General features: G+C 45.3%; 1 protein-coding gene across 2 annotated transcripts in view; it reads left to right on the forward strand.

The window, feature by feature from the left end:
- Positions 1 to 21,359, forward strand: part of galnt1 (UDP-N-acetyl-alpha-D-galactosamine:polypeptide N-acetylgalactosaminyltransferase 1) — a 221,260-nt gene that overhangs the window by 189,953 nt on the left and 9,948 nt on the right. For both annotated transcript variants that reach the window (XM_084337059.1, XM_084337060.1), the window contains exons 6-10: positions 3,898 to 4,064; positions 9,504 to 9,631; positions 9,725 to 9,804; positions 11,847 to 12,017; positions 19,759 to 19,876. In XM_084337059.1, coding sequence (XP_084193185.1) covers positions 3,898 to 4,064; positions 9,504 to 9,631; positions 9,725 to 9,804; positions 11,847 to 12,017; positions 19,759 to 19,876 — 664 coding nt within the window. The remainder of the gene's footprint in view (positions 1 to 3,897; positions 4,065 to 9,503; positions 9,632 to 9,724; positions 9,805 to 11,846; positions 12,018 to 19,758; positions 19,877 to 21,359) is intronic.

Here is a 21,359-nt window from a genome sequence, read left to right on the forward strand (position 1 = left end):
TTGCAGTAAAATCATTATGACTTGTTTGGTCATCCTCATCTACGTTCTCGGCGGGGAGCTAACGTATTAGCTACGGTAAGTCTGTTGTGCTTCTCGCAAGCAGATCAATGGCGGCATTGCCGGAAGTAAAAAACTAATAAATGCTTGCCGATTGGTGGTAACGGCAGAGGCGGGTGCAAGCGGTGTGACGTAATTGGCAGAATCGCCTGTCAATCAAAATTGTTCTATTGCATTGGTTGAGAACTCTGCTTGAGACAATAGTATCCAGCTACAGGCCAGCAGCAGCCCGGCAGACCATACTGGTTGAGCCGAGCGCCGCCTCTTCACATCGCTTCAACCCTGTGCGCCTCCTTTATTTTTTTTTCACCAAACGTTCGAACCCATTAATTAATGTCCGAATGTCAGCGTAACGAACGAACGTTCGAACGTTCGGGCTCAGCCTTATGCTGTACACAGATGCCGTGAAGTGAAATTTGTTCTTCTTTCAACTTTTTAGTATTTAGTTGGTATTTTTAAAGAAGACAAAAAAAAATAGGGGGACAATTAATCAAAGATTATTTATTCAGTATGTCGAGAGTATAAGTAGGACCTGTTTACTTTGGGAAGAGATGTTTTGACATTGATACATCAACCAACTCTCTGCGTAGTGTGATGAGATACTACTAGGGTTGGGTACAGTTCACATTTGAACCGATACTGGTACCGTACCAGTTCCTGGAATTCCATATCGGTACCCAGCAGTACCTTTTTTTGGTACTTAACTTCATAATAACAAAACAATTGTAAAATTGTAAAAAAAAAAAAAAAAAATCCAAACTTTTCAATTTCAACATTGTTTTTTTTTAATAATTTTTTTTTAAAGATTTATTTTTTAGCGTTTATCGCTTTTTGCTTTTTGCTACTGGGCAGTCCAGTAGAGAGAGAGAGAGAGGAGGAACGGGAGACAGAGTGGGGGGAAGACATTCAGCAAATAACGACGGGTCCGGGAATCGAACCCGGGTTGGGGGTCAGCGCGTTATGTGGTTCGCCACTTGGGCGCCCAACATTGTTTTCTTTTTTATTTAGAACATTTTGTAATTTATTGTTGTAACACACCTCACTAAATAAATCGCATGATAATGCATTTTGTTTTTAAATGTTTAAATACGTATAATATGTAAACGTAAACATGTAAAGGTGCCGAAATTTGGTACTGATTGATCTAGCATGAATCGGTACTCTGTAGTACCGATGCAATTAAGGGTACCGAGTTTGGTACCCAATAAACACACAAGGTCTTTATTAGTCATGTATGTTAACACAAGGTCTTTATTAGTCGTATGTATGTTAAGTTTAACACAAGGTTTTTATTAGTCGTATGTATGTTAACACAAGGTATTTATTAGTCATATGTATGTTAACACAAGGTCTTTATTAGTCGTATGTATGTTAAGTTTAACACAAGGTTTTTATTAGTCGTATGTATGTTAACACAAGGTATTTATTAGTCGTATGTATGTTAACACAAGGTCTTTATTAGTCGTATGTTAACACAAGGTCAATGGTACAATGAAAATGTGTTGGACAACTTGGACAAGAGAACAGGTCAGCTCAGCATTAGGAGCACTATACACATTAGAGCACTAGTGGTATAAAGGTTGAATCAAATATGATAAAAAAAAATTAATAATGCAGTAAAAAATATATAACATTATATACATATATGAAAATTTGGATTTGTGTGTAGTGACTAGTGTATACAACAGTATTGCACAAATGGAATGGATATGAGAGAATGGAATGAGATAAATGAAATACCGTAATTCCTCTAATAGTGACCCGGGCTTGTATTTGCTTAAACTGTAGCGGGTACCAGGCTTTTATTAGGAGGAGGCATGTATAAGAGAGAGGCCTATATTTCTATTTTCAAACAGATCATAATGAATAAATCAACATTTTGTGTCAGTTTGAACCCAGTAAAATGTACTGGGTTCATTTATTGAAACCAAGTACTGTATGAAATAGTAAACAGTGCAATTACAGGTGGTCACTGGTCATTTCAACGTTTTCAAAGTGAAATCAAGTAACTTTACCTTAGCAGCTCAGTATACAGCTCAGTATATTAGTAACCCGGCTTGTATTAGGAGGTCGGCTTATAATTGCTTAGCTCAAGAGCGCACCCGGCCATTAATAGAGACCCGGTTTGTAATTGAATACCGGTCACTATTAGAGGAATTACGGTATAACACTATATACGATGATATACGTATGTCTCTTTCCTCATGCATAATGCCAGGCGAGGATAGGGTGGGATAAAACCATGTTCCCTGCCATCTGCTGTACGGATCAATCCATCAACGTGCCCTAATTCCAAGCGATCGGGACACATTCATTTCATGGAACACGTTCACATAACGCCACCACAATCTAAACGGATGAAGAGCTGAGCCAGCGCTGACTTAACAGCGTAGGCAGTCCAAAAAAAACTGTCCAAGTTAGACTTATCAGCAATGCAATGCTAAATCGGTGGTATTCAAACTTTTTTTCTGTGGTCCCATATTCAAAATATGTTTTCCATGCGACCTACCGGTAAATCTAATTTTGCGGGCCACTGGGTCGGCTAATCAAGCAAAATGTATCCCGTTTGGTAACCTGCGAGCCCCGGAGAGTCATTTCCTCAGACTCCCGACCATTACGGGGACTGGCGGCGGGGGAGCCTTTTCGGAGCGGAACGCAAACTTTAGATCAGGCCACCTTCTTAGGAATCATTCAGAGACCCTTTATTTCGATGTGTTTCCCAGGAAAAATCACTGCAGTAATAATCTGTCCCCTCTTGTTCTGCCTCGTTCCTCCCCCTGCTCTGCTAGGTATTTCAGATCACGCTCTCTTGTCTCTCAATAAGCTGAGAGCTTGCAGATGTGTCCTCCTTGCACCGCTACGATAATGACTCCACACTCTAATTAGCATCACCGATCGGGAGTCATATTATCAACCTGTGTGTTGTGTGTGTGTGTGTGTGTGCTTGCACGTGTTCTTCATTCAGTCTCTCTCCTTCACTTGTCTTTGACATGTGATTCTGCATGCGGCCTATGATCTGATGAATCATTTATGCGCTGATTTCACCTAACGATTAACGGTGGCTTATGAGCTGATTAAGCTTGCAGGGATTTAGTGGTGAAATTGATCTCTCTCTCTCGCTCTTTTACTATTTATCCATCTAGATATTTACTGTATTTTTATATCTAGGTACAGTATGTATTTCTCTCTCTCTCTCTCTCTCTCTCTCTCTCTCTCTCTCTCTCTCTCTCTCCCTCTCTCTCCTCCTCGCTCTCTCTCTCTCTCTCTCTCTCTCTCTCTCTCTCTCTCTCTCTCTCTCTCTCTCTCTCTCTCATTTGTCACATATAAGGCACATGTATGTTATAGTGAAATGCTTGGTTCTGTATGACCCTCCTGAGATTGTGCTTCATACAGTAAAAAAAGTAAAAGAGTAAAAGACCAAACACTACAAAATATACAATATACACAATTAAAATATACAAAATGCAAAAAGAAAAACTAAATGCAAAAATTTGGCAGAAGTGGTTGTGCAAATTTGTAGGAATACATAGATAAAATATGGTGTAATGTTTAAAAAATTTCTAAAGTGAATGTATTTTATGTTCCCTTCTGTTCGGGAGGGAGTGTGCTCATTGAAATGCGGAGCGGTCAGTCAGTGTCTCTCTTTCTCTTTCTCGCTCTCCCTCTCTCTCTTTCTCTCCCCCCCCCCCTCCCCCTCTCCCTCTTCCTCTCTCCTCTCTCTCTCTCTCTCTCTCTCTCTCTCTCTCTCTCTCTCTCTCTCTCTCTCTCTCTCTCTCTCTCTCTCCTCTCTCTCCTCTCTCTCTCTCTCTCTCTCTCCTCTCTCTCTCTCTCTCTCTCTAGGTGTAAGAACAAGCTGTATGCAGATGATCTTCCTCGCACCAGCGTGGTGATCGTGTTCCACAACGAGGCGTGGAGCACGCTGCTGCGGACGGTCCGCTCCGTCATCGACCGGTCGCCGCACTCCCTGCTGGAGGAGATTGTGCTGGTGGACGACGCCAGCGAGAGAGGTGTGCACACATACCAGCATGTGGTAGTCTACACCCTCCCCAGACCGTCAGTAGGGCAGCATGTGGTCGTCTACACCCTCCCCAGACCGACAGTAGGGCAGCATGTGGTAGTCTACACCCTCCCCAGACCGACAGTAGGGCAGCATGTGGTAGTCTACACCCTCCCCAGACCGACAGTAGGGCAGCATGTGGTAGTCTACATCCTCCCCAGACCGTCAGTAGGGCAGCATGTGGTAGTCTACACCCTCCCCAGACCGTCAGTAGTGCAGCATGTGGTAGTCTACACCCTCCCCAGACCGTCAGTAGGGCAGCATGTGGTAGTCTACACCCTCCCAAGACCGACAGTAGGGCAGCATGTGGTAGTCTACACCCTCCCCAGACCGTCAGTAGGGCAGCATGTGGTATAGTCTACACCCTCCCAAGACCGACAGTAGGGCAGCATGTGGTAGTCTACATCCTCCCCAGACCGTCAGTAGGGCAGCATGTGGTAGTCTACACCCTCCCCAGACCGTCAGTAGGGCAGCATGTGGTAGTCTACACCCTCCCCAGACCGTCAGTAGGGCAGCATGTGGTCGTCTACACCCTCCCCAGACCATCAGTAGGGCAGCATGTGGTAGTCTACACCCTCCCCAGACCGTCAGTAGGGCAGCATGTGGTAGTCTACACCCTCCCCAGACCTTCAGTAGGGCAGCATGTGGTAGTCTACACCCTCCCAAGACCGTCAGTAGGGCAGCATGTGGTAGTCTACACCCTCCCCAGACCGTCAGTAGGGCAGCATGTGGTAGTCTACACCCTCCCCAGACCGACAGTAGGGCAGCATGTGGTCGTCTACACCCTCCCCAGACCGACAGTAGGGCAGCATGTGGTAGTCTCCCTCCCCAGACCGACAGTAGGGCAGCATGTGGTAGTCTACACCCTCCCCAGACCTTCAGTAGGGCAGCATGTGGTAGTCTACACCCTCCCAAGACCGTCAGTAGGGCAGCATGTGGTAGTCTACATCCTCCCCAGACCGTCAGTAGGGCAGCATGTGGTAGTCTACACCCTCCCCAGACCATCAGTAGGGCAGCATGTGGTAGTCTACACCCTCCCCAGACCGTCAGTAGGGCAGCATGTGGTAGTCTACACCCTCCCCAGACCGTCAGTAGGGCAGCATGTGGTAGTCTACACCCTCCCCAGACCATCAGTAGGGCAGCATGTGGTAGTCTACACCCTCCCAAGACCGACAGTAGGGCAGCATGTGGTAGTCTACACCCTCCCAAGACCGACAGTAGGGCAGCATGTGGTAGTCTACACCCTCCCAAGACCGTCAGTAGGGCAGCATGTGGTAGTCTACACCCTCCCAAGACCGACAGTAGGGCAGCATGTGGTAGTCTACACCCTCCCCAGACCGTCAGTAGGGCAGCATGTGGTAGTCTACACCCTCCCCAGACCGTCAGTAGGGCAGCATGTGGTAGTCTACACCCTCCCCAGACCGTCAGTAGGGCAGCATGTGGTAGTCTACACCCTCCCAAGACCGACAGTAGGGTAGGGTGCTGGTGGATGACGCCAGCGAGAGAGGTATCACACACACCGATGACTTGCTCATGGAATACAGTCAGATGTTAAGGAAACTGATTACAGAAACAACGATTCTACAAACTAGCCTCCATGTGTTATAACCATAACCGTATTCATAACCGTATCCTTAACCATGACCATCTCCATAACCTTATCCATATCCATAACTGTAACCTCATCCATAATCATAACCATAACCACATATGCATCTGGCAAAATTCTTGTTAGTTTTGCACAACAAGCCTGATGATTGCATACTCAAAGTAATTGTGTTTTACAAAGGTTTTTGGAATGTGTTTACCTGCGTTAATTCGGCATGATTATCCAAAATGGCCGTCCGCTTCCAATGATTCCGAGGCTCTAATCAAAATAAAGGACTTCCCTGGCTTCTTCTACCCCTTTCTCGTTGCGATCAGCCCCTGCATGGGATAGCGTTGGCTCCAGAATTTTATTGGCTACAAAGCTGGTAAATCTTTTTCGCCATCAGCAGTGACTGGTCCGCTCAGGACCCGACCAAAGCGGACGTGGTCACTTGTTCGAATGGCTTGTCAAATGACGCTCGTCGGATTTTTCGTCTTGTAACTCGAAACTGGAAGCACACAATAGGTTGAGTGGGGTGACGATCGAAAGGCGGAAAATTCAACTTTCCAACAATGTATTGGTTGATCGGCGAAAAAGCAGCGCTAGGCCGACAGGTGAGAGCCGTCGATGCTTAAGTGGTTAACCATAACCTTAACCACAACACACCTTACCCAACACACCTTTTTGCCTCAGTATGAGGGCCGGCCAAAATGTCCTCACAACCCAAAATGTCCTGAAAGGTGTGCTGTCTAGAGTCACTCCTCACAAGTATAGCTGTACATGTACAAACACACATAGTTCCATAAGTGCTTCTGCCTCTTGTGGATAGGGCTTAGCCTATATATATATTTTATTTGTGTGTGTGTGTGTGTGTGTGTGTGTGTGTGTGTGTGTGTGTGTGTGTGTGTGTGTGTGTGTGTGTGTGTGTGTGTGTGTGTGTGTGTGTGTGTGTGTGTGTGTGTGTGTGTGTGTGTGTGTGTGTGTGTGTGTGTGTGTGTGTGTGTGTGTGTGTGTGTGTGTGCGCGTGTGTGTGCGTGCACTAGCGCCCACCAACCAGTGCATAGGCTGTGGCTGCCACTCAGCCCTATGCTGTGCTGTTAATCCCTGTTTGGGAGAGATTAGGTCTTTAATACGCCAGCAGCAGGGATTACACTCTCTTATTACCCTCAATCCCCTCCCAATCCAACCCCCCCCCCCCCCACACACACACACACACACACACACATCCTCCCCTAGGACCCCCAGGATGGATTGACAGGGGGGAAGGAGGGAGGATGTGGGCAAAGAGAATAGATAAGGAGCTGTATTTTTGTTTCCCCCTTCATTTCTGAGTGCCTGCATTCACAAAGGAGCAGGAGGGAAGCCAGATACACACAAACAAACACACACCCCCCCCCCCCACTCCCTGCACGCACGCACACACACACACACACACAAACACACACACACTTATCACGTTAAGTCTCTCTTGGCAAGGTGACGGGTTCTCTCGTTCATACATTCTGGACGTGTCCAAATTTATATAATTATTGGACATCTATATTTGATACTTTTTCTGCAATATTTGGAACCAAAATTGACCCTTCCCCTATAATCGCAATCTTTGGAGTGACACCAGAGGATATACCCATTCACATAAAACACTCGAAAATCATTGCTTTTTCTACCCTAATTGCTAGGCGTTTAATACTTATGATGTGGAAGCAGGAGGCCTCTCCCACACATGTCCAATGGACCAGAGATGTAATGGGGTTCCTGCACTTGGAAAAGATGAGATGCACCTTAGGAGGCACTACGGATAGATTCTATAAGACATGGCAACCTTTTTTGACGTATATGGAGAATGAAAGGTTGGGTACACTCCCATAGTGGAATCTATGAGACTATGTTGGGACCTCGGAGCAAGTTGAAGATGTGAATGTGTTTTTGTTTTTGTTTTGTTATGTTTGTATTTTACTTATTTCTGTTAGTTTAGTGTTTGCCTAATGTGAGTCTGAGTTGAATCTGGGAGGGGGGGGTGGGCTGGTGGGAGGGAACTGGTGGGGGGATGGGCTGGTGGCGTATCTACAATTCGTAGCCGCATTTCTGCAGACCCCTCTCTGATTGGTTGAGGCCATTTCTGCAGACCCCTCTCTGATTGGCCGAGCGCGCGCATGCGCATGAGCCGCGACAAGCTCCTCTAGCCAGGAGTCGAAACTCCGTTAAGCTCCAGAGAGAGAGGCTGAAAACCCACAGTTGTTGCCCGACGGATGGGAGCCGAATCCCGGATCCGAGTTTTCTGATGAATAGCCCCAAAACATGGAGCGGTCGCGAACGCAATTTATACGCATGGAAGTATTGATTCCGCCATAACGAATCATAAAATATACCGTTAACTGGAATATGTTGTGTGTGCCTTTACACATATGTTGGATAGGATTATGTAATTGGTTTGTCATTAAAAACCAATAATAATCGCTCGCCGGCTTCGCTGACCAGAGCTCTCTCAGATTCAAAGTTTTAAGTGCAGCCTGGAACATACATGTTTCGGAACCAATGTGTAACTAGACAGTTACAATATAACATTTATATTAATTAACCCAGTTAATGCCTTAAAGGGGAACTCCACTTTTTTTGGAAATTAGCTTATTTAACATCTTCCCTGGAGTTAGACAAGAAGATGCATACCTTTTTTGTCTCTGTGCGTGCATTTTAGCTTTGGGAATAGATGCTCCGTTAGCATAGCTTAGCTTCATCACTGGAAGTGAGGCAGGACAGTAGCCTTACAGTGCCTTACAGTGTATTGCAAGGTCTGACATTGACCAAACTTGATATGCATGACCTTGGTGGGCTCTAGGTCAACTCCTGAAAAGGGGGTCAATGTCAGACCTTGCAATCAAAAGTTAGGGGGCGCACTGAAATTATGGCAAGGGTTATTAGCCCCCTAACTTTTGATTGCAAAGTCTGACATTGACCCCCTTTTCAGGAGTTGACCTAGAGCCCACCAAGGTCATGCATATCAAGTTTGGTCAATGTCAGACCTTGCAATACACTGTAAGGCACTGTAAGGCTACTGTCCTGCCTCACTTCCAGTGATGAAGCTAAGCTATGCTAACGGAGCGTCTATTCCCAAAGCTAAAATGCACGCACAGAGACAAAAAAGGTATGCATCTTCTTGTCTAACTCCAGGGAAGATGTTAAATAAGCTAATTTCCAAAAAAAGTGGAGTTCCCCTTTAAGAGAAAGAGTCTGGTGGTCAATTGCTACGGAAATGTTGTGTCTTACTAATAATAACTAATTCCTTGGTCAATAGAAGTCTCTGTGATACTTTCTGAATATGATTTGGGAACATCAAATGGGCAGGCCGCGAAATAACAACGTTACAATGTACAGTTTCTGACAGCTGGCTGTGTTGTGAAATGTGCATAACGTTATGAATAAACCGCGAAGTCACGCGAAATAACGTTATACGCGAATCTGGTAGTACATTTCCAATCGGAGAGGGGCTTCGCTCAACCAATCAGAGAGGGGTCTGCAGAAATGGAGCTCAACCAATCAGAGAGGGGTCTGCAGAAATGCGGCTACGAATTGTAGAGACGCGGGCTGGTGGGAGGGATGGGCTGGTGGGAGGGAACTGGTGGGAGGGGGTGGGGGGGGAGAAATAACCAAAATGGATTATTCTCTATTTTGACACTGACCATATCATGTATGTATCCATGCTGGTTGAAAATGAAAATAAAATTATCAAAAAAAGAAAAAAATAATCTCTCTTGGCATAAAAGAAGCCCATGTATAAATCCTCTGTGTGTGTGTGTGTGTCAGAGTTCCTGAAGCGTCCGTTGGAGCAGTATGTGAGGAGGCTGGAGGTGCCAGTCAGAGTGGTGAGGATGGAGCAGAGGTCGGGACTCATCCGCGCTCGTCTCAAGGGAGCATCTCTCTCCACTGGACAGGTGTGTGTGTGTGTTGTGTGTGTGTGTGTGTGTGTTTGTGAATGCTCCATTCAGTGTTTCTTTAGCTAGTCTGGTCTTGCTTCTTGTGTTCAGGTCATCACCTTTCTAGATGCTCACTGTGAATGTACAACAGGATGGCTGGAGCCTCTGCTGGCGCGCATCAGACTGGACAAGTAAGACACACACGCACACACACACGCACGCACACACACACACACACACACACACACACACACACACACCCCTGGAGCCTGTTGCTATAGTGAATGCCAAAGTGCGTATGGGTAGAGGGGAGGGCTAGAAAGGGCTAGATACACATGCACACACACACACACACATAATGGGCAAGTGTGGAAACAAATAAATCAATAAATCTCTGCAGAGCCTGGTGGCGGCTAGGTGGTGTAGTGGGCAAGGCACTCGCCACCAGTGTGGAGACGCTAGGATTCGCGTGTTCGAATCCAGCTCTCCACATTGTTTTCAGTTTAGCTGGTCGTCCGCAGTAATACACATTGGCCGTATTACGGGGAGGGAAAACTGAAGGGTGGGGATCGAACGTTGTGAACAAGCGACTCCTACAAGTCGGTTGGTGCGCCTGCGCAGTAGAATCAGGAAGTGTCGGGGGCAGCGTGAGCCTCCCACGCGTTACTCCTCGACACTGAGAGATCGAGCTGCGCAGGTGAAAAGATGCGACTGCTGTTACCTCAAGTACCGGAGGGGACTTGTGCTATGTATGACTTAGTCCACATTGCAGCCGGCTTGTGGGAGGAAAGAAACAGCGTTCGTGACAGGGGAGGGTTGAATTGGATGATACGAAATTGGGATGGGAGAAAATATAGAAAAAATGGGAGAAAAAGTGGATAAAAAAAAAAAAAATCTCTGCAGAGCCTGCAGGGGGCTTGCCCTTGTGTTTTTATTTGATGCTTAATTACGGCTTCACCGTTTACGATTGCTTGGCACCCGCAGACAGGTACACAGACACACACACACACACACACACACACACACACACACACACACACACACACACACACACACACACACACACACACAGAGGGGGGGGGTAAACTACAGGAGGTCACAAAATGGTCCATTGTTTAAATACACTGGTTACTTTGGACTCTAGCCAGACCTGTCTGGTGGGAGAGAGAGCTTAATACTGATTGATGGGCGTAGCTGGGTAGTGTAGAGGTCTAAGCACTCGCCTACCATCGCAGAGACCCAGGGTTCAATTCCCGGCGGCGCTACCTCCGGATCGGTCAGTCGTCCCTACGAACTCGATCGACAGTGTTCGCGGGTTGGAAGCCGGTGGGGGTACGAGTCCTGGTCGTCGCAACAGCGACTCCTGCTGGTCGGTCGGGGCACCTGTTCAGCAGGGAGGGGATCTGGAGGAGATAGTATGAACCTTTGTGTTACGCTCTCCCAGTGAAACTCCTAGCTATCAGGTGAAAAGAAGTGTCTGGTGGCTCGGAGGAGGAGGAGGCTTGTGATAAGTCTACAGTACACCCTCCCCAGACCGACAGTATGGCAGCATGTGGTATAGTCTACACCCTCCCCAGACCGACAGTATGGCAGCATGTGGTATAGTCTACACCCTCCCCAGACTGACAGTAGGGCAGCATGTGGTATAGTCTACACCCTCCCCAGACCGACAGTATGGCAGCATGTGGTATAGTCTACACCCTCCCCAGACTGACAGTAGGGCAGCATGTGGTATAGTCTACACCCTCCCCAGACTGACAGTAGGGCAGCATGTGGTATAGTCTACACCCTCCCCAGACTGACAGTAGGGCAGCATGTGGTATAGTCTACACCCTCCCCAGACTGACAGTAGGGCAGCATGTGGTATAGTCTACACCCTCCCCAGACTGACAGTAGGGCAGCATGTGGTATAGTCTACACCCTCCCCAGACCGACAGTAGGGCAGCATGTGGTATAGTCTACACCCTCCCCAGACCGACAGTATGGCACCATGTGGTATAGTCTACACCCTCCCCAGACTGACAGTAGGGCAGCATGTGGTATAGTCTACACCCTCCCCAGACTGACAGTAGGGCAGCATGTGGTATAGTCTACACCCTCCCCAGACCGACAGTAGGGCAGCAGGAAGGGAATTGGCAAAACGACAAAATTGAGGGATGGCCACCTGAGTTTATGACCAACACAGAACACACTTACAAGTGTGTGTGTGTGTGTACGTGTGCGTGTCTCACAGGAAGACGGTGGTGTGCCCCATCATCGACGTGATCAGCGACGATACGTTTGAGTACATGGCGGGCTCCGACATGACATATGGTGGCTTCAACTGGAAGCTGAACTTCCGCTGGTACCCTGTCCCACAGAGAGAGATGGACCGACGCAAGGGAGACCGCACACTTCCTGTCAGGTTGGTACACACACACACACACACACACACACACACACACACACACACACAGCTGTGGGGCTTACAGTGATATGCTTGTTATTAATTATCCTTCTTATCGATGTTTTCCCACGCGCTGTAGGCTGTAGTTTGCAGTGAGCTTGTTAACATGCACCCTGCGTGTGGGACAGGACAGTCTCAAGAACTGCAGTCTGCTTCCTGTTTGCAAGTGCATGCCCAGTGTACCAGATAGTATAAGTTATAATAAGTTATGTTTACAATTTCATTAAAAAAAGAAATTAACTATAGGGCAAACAACTGCATTAATTTGCATATTTTGTCTTACATTTTTTCTTTTTTTTTGTCATATATTTTCATCATTCAAATTTTGTAAAAAATTCTGTTATAATATTGAATCGTATTGAGATCATGATCCCAATATCGTGTATCGTAACGTATCATGAGCTAAGTTAATCGTCACACCCCTAGACCGTATATTTCACAGCTTGGTTTGTTTCAGAAACATATTCATTTTATTTCAAAATAAACAATGAAAGTGAGCCTTAACACATTCACGGCCAGGGGTCGCTGCTTACCTTCTGGGTAGAACGCCAGCGCTGTAAGTCAATGGGGCGCTTTGTTCAAGTGCTTAAAATATATTTAATATTATAGCTATGGATCTAATACACCCATCAGTGAGTTGCTTCCAGTCAACATGCACAAAACAGATTGTTTTTTAGGGATGCTCGATATTGGCTTTTTTACCGATACCGATATACCGATATTGTCCAACTCTTAATTTCCAATACCGATATCAACCGATACCGATATATGCAGGGCCCCCCCCCCCCCCCCCCCAGGTAATTAACATTACATATCTCTTGTTGTGGAATTAACACAACATTATGCATACTTTTGACAATAAATTAAATCAGAATTTGTTCTTACTTGCTTGCCTGGGTAAATAAAGGTTATAGAAATGTAAAAAAAAATATTAAAAATTATTTTTTATAATTTTTTTTTGAAAACCGATACCGATATTTTCCGATATCACATTTTAATGCCAATATCGGCCGATAACATCGGTAGGCCGATAATATTGGACATCCCTTTTGTTTTTTCATCCGTACATTTCCGTTTTATACCGTTTTTAATATGAGTATAGTTTGGGTGCTTCCGAGTAATTCCAGGAAAAGACGCGTTGTCATTTTTCGCCTGATTATCTAATCATCCTGAAATTATAGATTATCGTTATTATCCTTCCTCATGCAAGCATGAGATGTGGTTTAGACCGGCGCAGCTGTTCACAGGAGTGGATGTAGGGCCTGCATGTGTAAACAGCAGAGGGAAATGGTAACTTTTGGGGCTTCAGATAGTCTTCCAACAGCCTGATATTCTCATAGACAGTTTGTTTATTAACTTTTTTTTAATATATACTGTTCTCGGGTAAAAATGTCTCCCATCTAAAAAATGTATTTAGGGCGACACTAGCTCAGGAGGTAGAGCGGTCGTCTGGTAATCGGATTGGTTACCAGTTAAATTCCTGCTCCTCCTGGGCAGCGTGTCGAAGTGTCCTTGAGCAAGTCACTTAACCCCTAATTGCTCCCAATGAGCAGGTTGGCACCTTGCATGCCGCCGTCGGTGTGTGAATGTGAGTGAATGGGTTAATGTGAGGAACTAAATTGTAAAGCGCTTTGGATAAAAGCTGCCACTGAATATAAATGCACCATTTACCATTTAAAACTACATAGTGCAGCTTTAACGTTGACATTTCAAGACAAAAGCCCCTTGGTTTGTTTTCGCTTGTCCATCATCTACCCTTCCTGCTCCTGTTTCCCACCAGCCCAAGCAGGATTATCCAAGGTCACACACACACACGCACACGCACACACACACACACACACACACACACACACACACACACACACACACATAAACACACATAATATACGTTACATAATATATTGTGTCCCTGTTTTCTGTTACTACTGGGGGTTGTTTGTCATAGTATGCATGACATTATTTCCCCAAGGGTACGTTGTAAGTGCTGTTAAAAACATGGACCATAACGAAAGGTCAGGGCATAATTAAGAAATAGCTTTCACACCAGTGACATGATGATTTACAACAAATATCCCTGTTATTAAGTAGCTCCAGCTCAGCCAGAATAACGTGAAACTTCATTGCACCAGCCCTGGCGATATGGACAGATTCAAATATCACAATATTTTTTACCACTAAAGATGGGAAAAACTCAGAAAATTACTATTCGATAGTCACTGGGAAATATTTGATTACTAAACAAACCCCCCACGTTAACATATGATTGTTTTTACTTAATAGCTAACGTGACATAATCAAACAAGCGAGCTAGCTGGCTGCTCTCATTGCTAACAGCTAACGCTAGCGGACTAAGCTAGCGTATTTCCGTAAACAAAAGCATTCATTGTGAAAGTTACTTCACTGATGCTTCGCATAAATTAGTGACATTTTAGAATGGGAACATCAGCTAAAATGGTTGCCTATCCCTACCGAATACCGCTATCGAGAGAATATTGTAGGGATGACTATTGGTGCTTTCACAAAATCTTTGACACAATGGGATGTTTGACAAATAATTATTAGTAATGTGGATTTAATGACTATGTGGATAGTAAGGCAAATAATAGAATAGCTAGAACAGTCTGGTGAGTTCAGAAAAATAACACCACTTTACTGTAATGCAGCCTTTAAAAGCAGGAAAAGACAAAGAAGAGGCAGTCTCTTGGTTTCTGCCCGACACAAGTAGTAGACAAGTAGTATTTATAGGAGCACAGGCAGGAACGGCCAAGTTGATAATAGCATGGCTCCCTCTTAGTAGCTTCTTCTAATTAACGCCAATACTGAGTAAGGCCGCGGTCAGACTGGTTTTTGGCCACGCCATGTTTCCTTGCATGCTGTGGCAATAGAAGGCTGTACCGGATAATCACTGCTCATTAGCCCAAATCCTCTCAGCTGCTCCCACACTGGTTGAGCATAGGTGTGAGTTCACAGGTCAAATGTGAACTGATTAGAACTTTGATCAAGCATGCGAGGCAGACTTTCTTGTGACACGATTTTGTCTTTGAAAGATTGTGAATGAGAGACAGGAAAGTATTTGTGCAAATGTGACCGTGTGCTAATTCCCCCTGAAAGTTGAAGGCCTGTACCTCATTGGCCGCCGTGGTTGTCAGTCACACTTGTGTGAGAGACTAGAGCAGAGAAACATAGTGGACGGAAAAAATGCAGCACGGTAACAATTAGATATGAGAACAGTTTTTAAAGTGGCACTTCACTGAAAAAAATACGTTTGTATACATCTACAAACGTAGATTTATTTTGCACATAATCTCACACATATCCCATGGCTCTAAATTTACAGTTACAGTTTTGACGGTTATTGAGAGTCAATGAGTTTGAATATGTTCAACAGTGATGATATCAGAGGACTCTGAATCCTTGTGTTGTGTTTGCTCAATGAAATTATGTAAATGAAAAAAATAGTAATCGCAATCCTTATCTCCATTCTTTCACTTACATCATTTCATTGAACCGTAATTAATACAAGGATTCATTGTCTTCCGATGACGTCACAAATTTTGTGACTACCGTCTGTGGCACAGAAGGACCTGAGTACGGCTCAATACAAAACAACTGCTAAGAGGATGCATACCAGAAAAAGACTTTAGTCTTGTTTACATCGGGGTCCCCCATTTTCAATTCATCAGGACATTTATGACATACAAGACATACAGATATACAGAACTGTGTAGTAAAAAGAGATCATAAAAAATATATACATCCGAAGGGGAAGAAACTGTACATTGGGGGGGAGGAGGATTTGGACATTTACAGGGGCAAGTTTCTAATTGCAGCCACCCGTAGGTGTTCTTTGAGAGTGGTTTTGAAGGAGGGTAGGGATTCACATTCCTTCACGGTTGTGGGTAGGGAGTTCCACATTATTGTGGCATAATTGCAAAACGTGTTTAGTCCCTTGTTTGAGCCGAATCTGGGTTGAACATGATTTGTGGAACTTCCTCTGGTGTTGTGGGCGTGGTATTCACTGACCTTTGGGAAGTATTTCGACATGTACATGGGTAGTGTATCTTGTAGACCAGGCCCATAATCATTGCAAGTTGCTGTACTATGTCGTCTATTCTAAGCCATCCTAGGTTGTCAAAATGTGCAGGGTTAAGGTGGGTTTTAAGGCCAAGTAGTAGTCTGACCAGTTTGTTTTGTGATGTTTGTAGCCTTGTTTTTAGGGCCTTTGAGGTGCTTTGGTACCATGAGGTGCAAGCATAGTCGTAGTACCCTTGTATGAGTCCTCCTGTTAGAGTCTTCAAGGTATTCTTGGTTACCAGAGAGGAGATCCGGTACAAGAATCTTGTTCGTTGGGGCGGCTAGGTGGTGCAGTGGGCAAGGCGCTCACCACCAATGCAGGAGACGCTGGGTTCGAGCCCAGCTCTCCGCATTGCTATCAGCTTGGCTGGTCGTTCATACTAATACTATTGGCAGTATTAGGGCATGGGAAGCTGATGGGTGGGGATCGGGCGTTGTGGACAGCGACTCCTACAGGTCGGTTGGTGCGCCTGCGCAGCAGAATCGGGAAGCGACGGGGGCGGCGTGCCCTCCAAACGCAGACCCCCGACGCTGAGAGATCGCGCTGTGCAGGTGAAAAGATGCGACTGCTGCTTCCTCGAGTACCGGAGGGGACACGTGATGTAAGGCTTAGTCCACATTGCAGCCGGCTTGTGGGAGGCATGGCCTAACAACGTTCGAGACAGGGGAGGGTAGAATTGGATGATACGAAATTGGGATGGGAGAAAAATAGAAAATGGGAGAAAAAAGTAGATACAAAAAAAGAATCTTGTTCGTTGGTTGACTTTTTTTTTATTACATTGGATGCCATTTTGTCACAGGAAATATTTGCCTATAGGATTGAACCCAGGTATGTAATTTCATCTTTCCTTGTTGTAACAATATTGTCACCCACTGTAACAGAGAAGCTGTTGGCCTTGCTGAGTTTGCGATTGGATCCAAAGATAATGGATTCTGTTTTACCCAGGTGTAATGATAGTTTGTTATCAGCGAGCCAGGTGCAGATTCTGCCAAGTTCAGCGCTGAGGGCTTTTTCAACCTGTAACTTGTCCCTGTCAGAGACCAGCAGGGCTGAGTCGTCTGCAAACACGAACAAGTTGCAGTCACAAGCTGATGACATGTCATTTGCATAAATTAGGAACAGTAAAGGTCCTAGTATGCTTCCTTGTGGAACACCACAGCTCCTTGACACACACACACAAAGGAGCAGGAGGGAAGCCAGATACAAACAAACACCCCCCCCCCACTCCCTACACACACACACACACACACACACACACACACACACTGGAGAGAGATAGAGAGCCACACACTGGAGAGAGAGACACACACACTGGAGAGAGAGAGAGAGAGAGAGAGAGACACACACACACACACACACACACACACACACACACGAGAGAGAGAGAGAGAGAGAGAGAGAGAGAGAGACGCACACACTGACTGACTGCTCCGCATTTCAATGAGCACACACACGTGTCTCTCCCTCCCGAACAGAAGGGAACATAAAATACATTCACTTTAAACACTTTTAAAACATTACACTATATTTCTTTACTGTGGTAGTGAAAGGTTAACCTTCTGTATGTAGTGTGGTAGTGAAAGGGTTAACCTTCTGTAGTGTGGTAGTGAAAGGTTAACCTTCTGTATGTAGTGTGGTAGTGAAAGGGTTAACCTTCTGTAGTGTGGTAGTGAAAGGGTTACCCTTCTGTAGTGTGGTAGTGAAAGGGTTACTTTTCTGTAGTGTGGTAGTGAAAGGGTTCATTCGTTTTCTATCAGTTGTTTCTGTCTTAGTTGACAAAGATGTTTTTAGTCAATCATTCAATTGTTTTCATGCCACATGAAACCAAAGCTTCCTGTAAAATGGTAAACACATCATAACAATAATATTTATTAAGCACCAGATCTACAGAGGTCCTTCTGTGTACTTGCTGTCATTTTCAGAAAGGCAATACTGTTTGCCAGTAAGAAGAAGAGTTGTTAGAAAACCCCATGACTGTCGAATAAACATTCTCGAGCACAGATTCTAGTTTCTAAGCCAAGTAATAGGGTGCTTGGGGATGCAATCACACGCGCGCGCACACACACACACACACACACACACACACACACACACACACACACACACACACACACACACACACACACACACACACACACACACACCTACTAGACTGATGGTAGTAATAAGACTCCTTGTTAACTCACGACACCCGTCCCAGGCCCATTAACAGCAGATCTATAGACAACAGAGAGGTGTGATGAAGAGGAAGAGGCCGTTTGAGCTCTCACTCTGAAGCGTAATGAGCATTGGCACCTTAACGGCAGCTCCTTGGATCTGAGTGGGGGGGGGGGGGGGCACAAATTAGTCGCGGTTAAGTAGGGACGCAGCGAACGATTAGCCAAACCACCGGCCACCCAACGACCTGCGTAGTGAAACAACGGATGGACAACACTGTGCCGCAGCCGGACACTCTGCCAGAGGCTGAACCGGTTGAACCGCACAGGGGGTTCTGTTTGTTTTGCAGTGGACATCAGAAGGCCTCGCCGCATCGTCTTGTTGTTGTGCCGGTGTTCTTTAACTTCTTTTCATACATTTTATGTTGAAAATGTAATCCTTTGAATGCTCCACGCGAGTAAATCTATTATTGATATGACTCGACGTCGCTTGTTTTCCCCGTTCCGGTCCCACAGTTGCTGTAATTGTTATATAATGTGTCGTGATGGAACAGCGTCTCTGGTGTGTTATCATGCGGTTACTTAGTCTCGGTCGTTGATGTTTTTCTGTTCTCTCGGGTCACTTGTTTTCCTCCTCTCTCTCGGCAGGACCGCTCGACGCGTGGGCGATTAGCCACTAATGTGTGCAACTCTGATATGTTTTCAAATGATCCCAGCCGTCGTGCGCTCGCGTGCGTTTCGAGGCGCTGCGTCGCCCGTCGCCATGAGGAGTTACGGCGGTCAGAGTCATAAAAACACTGTGGAGGAAAACAAGCTGGATCTGCCCCAGGAGGAAATGTTTCTGTGGGAAAAACACTCTCTCTCTCTGTAGGGGAGAGAGAGGGGGGGGGGGGAGAAGTAGAGAGAGAGAGAAAGAGAGGGGGGGGGAAGGAGAGAGAGAGAGAGGGAGGGAGGGAGGAGAGGAGAGAGAGAGGGGGAGAGAGGGAGAGAGAGAGATCCTCTGGCCATTAAAACACTGGGACTCGCAAAACAACACCAGAGAGAAAGCGAGCGGCGGATAGCTGGTTGGTAAAAACAGAAAAACAGGAAAGAACCAAAAGAGAGAGAGAGAGAGAGATTGATTGATTGATTGATTGATTGATTGAAAACTTTATTAACAGATTGCAGAATGGGTACAATACAGTACAGCTCAATACACACAATTGTTAAGGGGATGCAGACCAGAGAAAGACTTTCGTCTTGACGCTGTGCTGTTCTGAAACTGAAGATTTTTCAAGATAGTGCCTGAGCTATGAAACCAGGACCTTACTGTACTAACTCTCTCTCTCTCTCTCTCTCTCTCTCTCTCTCTCTCTCTCTCTCTCTCTCTCTCTCTCTCTCTCTCTCTCTGTCTCTGTCTCTGTCTCTGTCTCTCTCTCTCTCTCTCTCTCTCTTTGTCTTTATCCCCCTCCCTCTCTCTCTCCCCCAGGACTCCTACCATGGCAGGCGGGTTGTTCTCCATAGACAGAGACTATTTCCAGGAGATCGGCACATATGATGCTGGTATGGACATCTGGGGAGGAGAGAACTTGGAGATTTCCTTCAGAGTGAGTACACGTGCACATGCACACACACGCACATGCACACGCACTCACACACACACACACCCACACACACACACACACATTCACTCAGTGCTATTTCTGGTGTGGGAGCACCTGACAGCTACTGTCTGACATCTGACATAGAGCGTAGTCCACATTTGTCAAACTCAAGGCCCGTGGGCCAAATACGGCCCTGAATTGGCTTATCAATTCATTTTGGCCTCCTGTGGCCTGTGATACAAATCAAACGCACCTCTGTCTCACCGCGTGGCAATACAAAATGTCTCTCCTTTTCAAGCAAACACACAGAGCGCTGTGTGTGTAGAAGTGCACCAACCCTGCTTTTGTGAACCATTGGAGGATTTGATTTACTTTGGCTTTTAAAAGCTCCTCCGTTTTCACTCGACTTAAGCCGTAGTGTTCGGTTGCATCCGATTTCACTTTATCAAGTGAATTACTGCTAATTCATCATCTACCCTGAAATCAAACTGCGGAAATTAGTGAAACCTACGGTAGAAAGAGATGCTGAGGTGAGAGATGTTTTGTGCGTGTGTGTGTGTGTGTTGGGTGAATAATTAATTTAAACCTAATATCCTGATATGTATGATTAGCAACTTCTTCATTATTCTAATTGATTTCACATGCCTACTCTGAAATCAAAGCCGTGGAAATAATTGGTTTTGTGCAAGACCAGTGAAAGCGAAGTGAGAAATGTTTTGTGTGTGTGTGTGTGTGTGTGTGTGTTCTACTTCCTTCTCCAATAGTCCAGTTTAGCCTAGAATTGCTAATCTTACAAACTCTTGTGGGTGAATTATTAATTGAAACATAATATATGTAATTTAATCTATCTATTAATCTATAATAAGCCAATTATCCATAAATGACGCCTCCTTACCCACCTTTTAGACAGCCCTCCTTGTATTCATCGAGGCACCAGAGAATGAACAGAAGTGCATTTACAACAACATATTGTGCTGGTCTGCACAAATCGAAAGGATAAACAAAACAACCAATTAAGCTAGTGAGCTATTATGTGTTCAGCCCGCAAAATGATCTGTATTTTTCATTTTTGGCAGTGACTACATTCATTTGTTTCATCATCTAAAGATACAAAGAAACACTGCACCCCTTCTACCACACACACACACACACACACACACACACACACACACACACACACACACACACACACACACACACACACACACACACACACACACACACAGGATATATTTAGATTCTAATTCTCTATTGCTTATATTTATTCTAAGTTAACGTATAATATAACTGATAGGGCACACAGACCCTCATCTGCACCTTTGATTACACTGTTTACTTTCTCTTATTCTTATATTCAGAGTTAATTAGATTGTTTATGTTTACACTGTTTATTCATACATTTTCCTCATATTTTTTTTAAATGGTAAATGGATGGACTGCATTTATATACCAACTTTTATCCAAAAAGTGTCATCTGGTAATCCGG

The sequence above is a fragment of the Notolepis coatsorum genome, assembly GCF_963971535.1.
Source record: "Notolepis coatsorum genome assembly, chromosome: 19".
Classification (NCBI taxonomy): Eukaryota; Metazoa; Chordata; class Actinopteri; order Aulopiformes; family Paralepididae; genus Notolepis; species Notolepis coatsorum.